The sequence below is a fragment of the Bufo gargarizans genome, chromosome 1 (assembly GCF_014858855.1).
Source record: "Bufo gargarizans isolate SCDJY-AF-19 chromosome 1, ASM1485885v1, whole genome shotgun sequence".
Lineage (NCBI taxonomy): Eukaryota > Metazoa > Chordata > Amphibia > Anura > Bufonidae > Bufo > Bufo gargarizans.
Window position 1 is genome coordinate 610,821,226 of NC_058080.1, and position 9,018 is coordinate 610,830,243.

The 9,018-nt window shown below is 45.7% G+C and overlaps 1 protein-coding gene across 2 annotated transcripts in view; it reads left to right on the top strand.

Annotated features, from left to right (window-relative positions):
- The window catches only part of TNPO3 (transportin 3), a 58,691-nt gene extending 49,953 nt beyond the window's left edge, over positions 1–8,738 (top strand). For both annotated transcript variants that reach the window (XM_044275896.1, XM_044275897.1), the window contains exons 22-23: positions 2,436–2,530; positions 8,062–8,738. In XM_044275896.1, coding sequence (XP_044131831.1) covers positions 2,436–2,496 — 61 coding nt within the window. In that variant the 3' untranslated portion in view covers positions 2,497–2,530; positions 8,062–8,738. The remainder of the gene's footprint in view (positions 1–2,435; positions 2,531–8,061) is intronic.
- Positions 8,739–9,018: the final 280 nt, after the last annotated feature.

Consider the following 9,018-nt stretch of genomic DNA (forward strand, 5'->3'; position numbering starts at 1 on the left):
TAAATAAAAATTTCCATTAACTTGTGGGGAAAAAAAATAAAACTCTACATCCCCCTCACGGAATACCTTGGGGTGTCTTCTTTCCAAAATGGGGTCACATGTGGGGTATTTATACTGCCCTGGCATTTTGCCCTGACATTTGGAATCCAGATGTCTAAAAATGCCCTTCTAAAAGGAATTTGGGCCCCTTTGCGCACCTAGGCTGCAAAAGTGTCACACGTGGTATCGCCGTACTCGGAAGAAGTAGGGCAATGTTTTTTGGGGTGTCTTTTTACATATAACCATGCTGGGTGAGAGAAATATCTCTCTATAATGACAACTTTGTATAAAAAAAAATGGGAAAAGTTGACTTTTAGAGAGATTTCTCTCACCCAGCATGGGTATATGTAGAAATACACCCCAAAACACATTGCCCTACTTCTGAGTACGGCGATACCACATGTGTGACACTTTTTTGCAGCCTAGGTGCCCAAAGGGGCCCAAATTCTAAAGAGCACCTTTAGGATTTAGCAGGGCATTTTTTACACATTTGGATTCCAAACTGCTTCTTGCGCTTTAGGTCCCTTAAAATGCATGGGCAGTATAAATACCCCCATTTTGGAAAGAAGACACCCCAAAGTATTTCGTTATGGGCATAGTGAGTTCATGGAAGTTTTCATTTTTTGTCACAAGTTAGTGGAATATGAGACTTTAAGAAAAAAAAAAGAGGAAAAAAAATCATCATTTTCCGCTAACTTGTCACAAAAAATAAAAACTTCTATGAACTCACTATGCCCATCAGTAAATACCTTAGGGTGTCTACTTTCCAAAATGGGGTCATTTGTGGGGTGTTTCTACTGTCTGGGCATTGTAGAACCTCAGGAAACATGACAGGTGCTCAGAAAAGTCAGAGCTGCTTCAAAATGCGGAAATTCAGATTTTTGTACCATAGTTTGTAAACCCTATAACTTTTACCCAAACCAATAAATATACACTTATTGCATTTTTTTTTTTTTTATCAAAGACATGTAGAACAATAAATTTCGAGAAAAATGTATATAGAAACGTATTTTTTTGTGTGAAAAATGTGTTTTTTTTGCAAATATTTCGGTAAATTTTGATTAATAACAAAGTTAAAATGTCAGCAGCAATGAAATGCCACCAAATGAAAGCTCTATTAGGCCCCATGCACACGGCCGTGTTTCACAGCCGTGTGCGGGCCGTGGAACCGCGGCCTGGATCCCTCCTGAGAGCAGGAGCGCACGGCGTCACTGGTTGCTATGACGCCGTGCGCTCCCTGCTGCCGCCGCAATACAGTAGTACACTGGTATGATCTATTTCGGTAAATTTTGATTAATAACAAAGTTAAAATGTCAGCAGCAATGAAATGCCACCAAATGAAAGCTCTATTAGGCCCCATGCACACGGCCGTGTTTCACAGCCGTGTGCGGGCCGTGGAACCGCGGCCTGGATCCCTCCTGAGAGCAGGAGGGCACGGCGTCACTGGTTGCTATGACGCCGTGCGCTCCCTGCTGCCGCCGCAATACAGTAGTACACTGGTATGATCTATACCAGTGTATTACTGTACTGTGCCGGCAGCAGGGAGCGCACGGCGTCATAGCAACCAGTGACGCCGTGCGCTCCTGCTCTCAGGAGGCATCCAGGCCGCGGTTCCACGGCCCGCACACGGCTGTGAAACACGGCCGTGTGCATGGGGCCTTAGTGAAAAGAAAAGGAGGTAAAATTCATTTGGGTGGTAAGTTGTATGACCGAGCAATAAACCGTGAAAGTAGTGTAGTGCAGAAGTGTAAAAAGTGGTCTGGTCATTAAGGGTGTTTAAGCTAGGGGAGCTGAGGTGGTTAAAGAGGACTTGTCACCACTCCTGACATGTTTGTTTTAATAGCTTCATGCATTCCCCATGTAATCACAATCCTGCAGCATCTATTCTTATGGCTCGATATTGTGCCTTTATTATTTCTACTAGAAGTTATGAATGAATTGCCAGCAGTCTGCAGTAAGGGTACAGAGGGGTGGTAACCAGTTGGGGGTGTGCACCTGCACAGTCTAACAATGGCAACACTGATTGGATAGAGTCAGACTGTGCAGGTACACCCCCAACTGGTTACCACCCCTCTGTACCCTTACTGCGGACTGCTAGTGTTTCATTCATAACTTCTAGTAGAAATAATAAAGGAATGGCACAACATACAGCCATAAGAATAGAGGCTCCAGAATTGTGATTACATGGGGAATGCATGAAACTATTAAAGCAGGCATGTCAGGAGTGGTAAAAGGTCCTCTTTAATATTGCATATTTCTACAGTGTTGCCTCTTTCAAAAGGCTTAAAAATGCTTAGTTTGTGGGCCTGCCATTGTATGACATTATCTCTGACCTACTTCGGTGCAGGAACCGGTTTCCCCTGTACTAAACTGCCCGTCCTTTGTCTTTCTTCCAGTGCTGAGGAATGTAAACAGGTGTGTTGGGCTCTGAGAGATTTCACCAGGTTATTCCGATAGCTGTTCTCCTACGTCACCCAGCCTGACTGTCACGGTGAGTTGTTAGTTTTGGACCTGGTTTTCTGCCAGGTGAGGTATTGTGGCAATGTTAACCAGTAGTTTAAGGGCCAGCTCAGTTTTTTTTGTTAGTTTTTTTTTTAACCCTTCAGGGTAAATGGAAGCAGCATGATCTATCTTGGGGCGGAATCTGTGCTGAATCTCCCATTGAAATTAATAGGAAACATAAGAAAATGGCTTTGTGTGTGTCCGTTCCTTTTATTTCATTCCTCCTTTTTTTTTTTTTTTTTTTTTTTTTTTTTGATCCGGCATTTCGGTATTTTGATTGCCGGATCCGGCACTAATACATTCCTATGGGAAAAAATGCCGGATCAGGCAAGTTTTCAGTTTTCTTCGCTAGAGATAAAACCGTAGCATGCTACGGTTTTATCTTTTGCATGATCAGTCAAAAATGACTGAACTGATGCATCTGGAACGGAATGCTCTTGCTTTCCATTCAGAATGCATGGGGATATACCTGATCAGTTCTTTTCCGGCATTGAGCCCTTTTGGCGGAACTCTGTGCCGGAATAGAAAAAACGCTAGTACCCAAAGGCCTCATGCACACAAACGTATTTTGTTTCTTTGTACACTCCGTGTTTTTTTTGTTTTTCTTGGTGGATAGGATGCGGACCCATTTATTTCAATGGGTCTGCAAAAAATATGGACAGCACACAGTGTGCTGTCCGTATCAGTATGTCCATTCTGTAGCCCCGCAAAAACAAAAAATGGAACATGTCCTATTCTTGTCCGTTTTGCTGACAAGGATAGGCATTGTTACATTAGAACCACAAAAAAACAGATGGCATACGGATGTCATCCGTTTGTTTTGCGGACCGCAAAGCACAAACGGTCTTGTGCATGAAGCCAAAGAGTAATATTAAAAGGGTTGTCCGGGTTCAGAGCTGAAACCGGACATACCTCCATTTTCACCCAGTCAGCCCCCCTGACTTGAGCATCGGAGCAGTTACTGCTCCGATGCACTCCCTTGCCCTGCGGTAGATCATGCAGAGCAAGGGCTCTTTTATTTACTATAACACGCTGCCAGGCGGAGGCTTCCGCCAGGCACTGTGTTCGGTGACGTCACTGGTTCTGATGGGCGTGCTTTAGTGCTGACCTAGCCGTTTTACAGGCTAGGGCAGCGCTAAAGCCCGCGCATCAGTGCCGATGACGTCACCGGGCTTCCTGGCAGCCCCATGGAGAGCCCGGTTTGTCACCTGAACTCTTGAAAATGCCTTTGCACGGCACGATTTAGCACAGGGCAAAGGAGAGCATCGGCGTATGAACTGCTCCGATGCTCAAGTCAGGGGGGCTGCCTGGGTGAAAATGGAGGTATGCTCGTGTTCAACTCCGAATCCGGACAACCCCTTTAACAGGTGGTTCAGCTTTTCTACAACTGCCTGCTATAAACCTAAACTGAGGCCTGCTTACCCAATGGGAGCTACATTTTACATGGCCTTGCTTAAAGAGGTTTTCCCATCATAAACAACCGGGGCATATTGCTAGGATATGCCCCTATTGTCTGATAGGTGCGGGTCCCACCTCTGGAAAGGTGGTGAAGGGGGCGCATGTGCAGTCGGCCCCATAGAAATAAATGGAAGCAGTGGCCGCGCTAGCGTAGTGCGCTCCCATTCACTTGTACGGGGAGACCGCTTGGCGGTGGTCCTCCAGCCATCACTTTCCCAGCTCTGTTCTCGGCATAGGTGCGGGTCTCGGAGGTGGGACCCGCACTGATCGGACAATGGGGGCATGCCCCCATTGTCTGTGATAGGAATACCCCTTTAAGGCTGGGGCTACATGACAACTATGGTCACTGCAACCATAGATTGCTTTGCTTTACAAGTAATGCAAGTGAATGGGGTCGTGTTGTGACCCACAAATTGCTGTGACTGGACAGTTGCAAAGAATACAACACTGCAGGATTTCTTGCAATTCTCTGGTCACAGCAACTTTCATTATGTTGTGAAGCTACAGTGATGCACAGAAGCCCTTTGGTGGAACAATGGCATTGCCCAGGGTCGGACTGGAGAAAAAAAAAGACCCTATGTTGTAGGTGGGTCAAAATTGACAGAAGGCGGGGCAACAGAAGTAGGCGGGGTCCCCAATACCATTGCACAAAATACTGTCACAGGAGAACCGTATACTACAGGACAGCAGAATATATTGTCCCCCAAAGCTGTCCCTTTTGTGGTTATCAATAGTGGCTCTTTTCTGTCCTCCTCTAGTTGTCTCCGATTACGATATAGAGCAGGGGCTTAGGAGGAGAGACGCAGGCCACAGCCGTGGAATCGGGAGGGCATGTGCTAGATACATAAGTACCTGATTCTCGCAGCGCTAGTTAAAGGGGTTGTCCAAGTTATATTTATTGATGACCTATCCCCAGGATAGGTCATCAATATCAGATCGGCGGGGTCGGACACCCGGCACCCCCTCCGATCAGCTGTTTGAAGAGGAGACTCGCACGGTGTCAGCGCTGCCTCCTCTTCACTGTTTACCTTCTAGCCGTTGCATCTGCAGTGGTGAGCAGGTGTAATTACACCCAAGCTTTCCTATTAATTTCAATAGGAAGGCTTGGGTGTAATTACACCTGCTCACCACTGCAGATGCAACGGCTAGAAGGTAAACAGTGAAGAGGAGGCAGCGCTGACACCTTGCGAGTCTCCTTCAAACAGCTGATCGGAGAGGGTGCCGGGTGTCGGACCCCCGCCAATCTGATATTGATGACCTATCCTGGGGATAGGTCATCAATAAATATAACTTGGACAACCCCTTTAACACTGGGAGCTCATTATGTACCTAGCCAGCAGCAGAAAGGAGGACTTGGGCGCCCGTCTGAGCATCAGCCCACTGGGAAATTTCTTATGTCTATGGCCAATCCATGCCATGTACACCCAGGCTAAAGAGAATTTGTACCTCCGTGACTCGGCACCACCTGTCTTCCACAAGAACTGAAGCCTGGATATTTTTTCCCCAACTTTGCAAATGACAGCACCATTAGGGCCCATGCACACGGCCGTTGCCCAGCTGTGCCCGTATTGCAGCCTGCAAACAGCGGGTCTGCAATATATGTGCACCGACCATGTGCACCCCACATCACTGATGCAGACCCATTCACATGAATGGGTCTGCAATTCGGAAGGTTGGTGTGGAACGAATGCACTTACAGGGTGCTTCCGTGGAGTTTCTGTCTGTGCCTCCGCCCCACAAAAAAACTAGTGCATGCCCTACTTTTTTTGCAGTGTGGACGGATTCAAGTTGACTGGGTCGTGATCAGTCTGCGGAATCCGCATGGATGTTGCCCATGCATTGGGGACAGGCAATTGCGGTCCCCAATGCACGGTTCGGCCGATCAACACCCATGTGCATGAGCCCTTAGTGTCATATTTGCTACTGCAGAGTTGAAGGGGTTGTCTCACTTCAGTAAGTGGCATTTATCGTGTAGAGAAGGTTGCTACAAGGCACTTACTAATGTATTGTTATTATCCATATTGCTTCCTTGGCTGGCTAGATTCATATTCCCATCACGTTATACACTGCTCGTTTGCAGTGGTTATGGCTACTGCTGCAGTGCAGATGAGGTGGTCAGGATGGGAGCTGCTGTGTATTAGTGCCTACTCGCACTCCCATGGTCCCAGCCACCAGAGAGGCCGGTGCTTTTTCCTATAGTGTGCAGGCACGGCCACCATTGCTGGAATGCAGACTGGTTGTAATCCCTGGAAACGAGCAGTGTATAACGTGATAGAAAATGGCTAAAGTGAGACAACCACTTTAGTCCTTAGTGTGAGGTCTCCGTTCAAACTCCTCCTTGCCACAGTCGGGCAACTAGTGGGGGGAGAGAGGGGGCCTTGGTCCCCAATTCTAGTGATCAGTGAGTCCCAGAAATTGAGATGTCCATCGAGCTAACATCTATCATATATATAAAAGTAAAAAAAAAAAAAAGTGGAATTTCATTTTTTTTTTTTGGCAATTTCACCCCATTTGGATATTTTTTTTTTCCCACTACATGATATGCAATATTAAATGGTTAAAAACGTTATGGCTCTGGGAAGGCAGGGAGCGCCAAACGAAAACGCCCCCCCCCCCCCCCACAAGCTGTTTAGCTAAAACCCCCTTTGTTTACGTCAGTAAAAAGGCATATTAGTGGTCACTAAGGGGTTAATAGTCTTACTGTTTATGCCATTGAGCCTTAAAGGGAACCTGTCATGTGGATATTTGATTATAATTGGTGTTGAGCGAACTTGTGTTTTAAGTTAGGCGTCTAAAGTTCGGGATCAGGTTATCGAAGAATCGCGTTATGGATTCCGCTACCCCGGGCCAAGTTATGGTCCGTGGTAGCGGAATCCATAACGCGATTCTTTGATAACCCGAACTTTAGACACCGAACTTAAAACACAAGTTCGCTCAACACTAATTTTATAATCTAACTAATTATATACAATCATTAACTACTAAAAAGTGCCTTAGATGTATTCACTTACTGGTGTGACAGATGATCACCTCATAATATACACACAAAGATGCCACATGCTAATGAGCTGATTTGAGTCCAGCGTTTATTTAATTCAGAGCTATAGCCACTCCCCTGCCCACCTGCTGCTGATTCCTATGGGAAATAACTGCAGCACGTGGGCGGGGAGTGTCAGGTGACAGGTTCCCTTTAAGGAAGCTTTACACAGAAGTCAATGAGTTAACCGTTTTTGTCCATTTCCTGGGCTAATGGCAGTGAATGTGAGGTTGCATAACTATCCAGTCAGCTGCTACAGGGCAGATCCAGCATTGATTACCAGCCATTTTGGATAAGATGCTGATTAAATTCAGCAGGGATTTGAAGGTTTATATGAAGACAATCTCTCATAGAACATATTCTGCACTATCATATAGAAAAGACATATCGCATTAACATCATTGTTTTATAATTGCATTGGACCTGTAGAGTAAAACTCCTTTGCCTAATTCTAGATCTTTTGCTGGCCACGCCCTCTTCCAGTTGATTGACATATTGCCATTAAGATGCTAGGCCTTCTTGGTCAGCGTGAAGGGGGAGTGGCCAGCAGAGGAGCTAGAGTGCGAAGTGGCCCACCCTCGTTGCACTTAAAACCTAATTAACATATGGATTAGGGTTTTTCTTTTCTTTAGGCCCCGTTCAGACGAGCAAGTTGCATACTGCGGACTGGCAGCGTGAGTATCAGAGAGCTCCCGTCCTGAACTCCCAGCACTGCGGGGGTCGCATAGCATTATATTGATTTATGATGCTATGTAACCCTTAGAGGTCTGGAATGTATTGTATAACACTGACAGCATTATGTCAGTGTTATCCAATACATTGCAGAACTGTAAGGGTTACATAGCATCATAAATCAATATAATGCTCTGCGACCCCCGCAGTGCTGGGAGTTCAGGACGGGAGCTGTGCTGCGAGTACAATGCGTGACACTCGCTTGTCTGAATGCGGCCTTATAGAGATGGCAGACGGATATTTAGTAGCCTGTTCTTGATGCATCATGATGTTCCTTTCTTGCTTCTTCTCAGTGAAGTCAGGTTACCCAGGCCACTAAGACGGCACCTTCCGAACAGAGAACCATTGTGGATTGGCTTCTATACCCCATAGTGTGTGATGCCAAATGGGGGATGCAAAGCAAGAGGAAAGACAGACCCGTAAGCTTTGTGGATGGCGTCCCTATGTAACGTGTGCTGAAGATAATGTAAAGAACTGGGAAATATAAAAGTAAAACCCTTTCACTTCTGGTCAGAGGCAAATGTTCCCTGTAGCGCTGTGGTTTCTATAAGAATGTTCCACGGTAGTAAGAACCTCAATGAGCAAACCGTGCCAGAAGTGTACCGCTGCCCCAATCCCCCACAGTGCCACATTGTCCTCATGTTTGAGGGGTGAAGGGGTCCTCCAGACAATGTTGTGTGCCCAAGTGCCACGTATGCATTATGGGATGGATTGGGGGAGGGGAGAAGAAGGTGGGGTTAGGAGGGTCTAGAGCTTTCCGTGATGGACTTGTTTTAAAATAAAATTAAATACAAGAAAATACTAAAAAAAATGAAACTGATTTAAAAAAAAAAAAAAAAAAAAAGAGCAAGCCGTCATAAGAGATCATCAGTTGGCGGAAATGAAATTTGCGTGAATGCAAACAAAAATATGCAGCTAAACTTTCTGTGAAAAGAAAAAGTGCAAATAAAACTTACAAAAATGAACTTTAGCTTGTGTGGTATAATATTTGTGGTTTGTTTTTGTTTCTCATATGATATCAAGGTGACCATAGCCTAGTGATGGAACAAACCCAGCAAGGCATGTCACCAGGCTCAACACATTGACCGAGGACTGGATGATCCCACCCTTCGGGCTCATTCGGTGTGTTTGGGATCCGCAAAACATGGATACTCCCCATGTGCATTCTACCTAATAGAACAGTCCTATTCATGTCCGTAATGCGGACAATAATAGAACAAATGGTATTTTTATTTATTTTTTGTGGCATG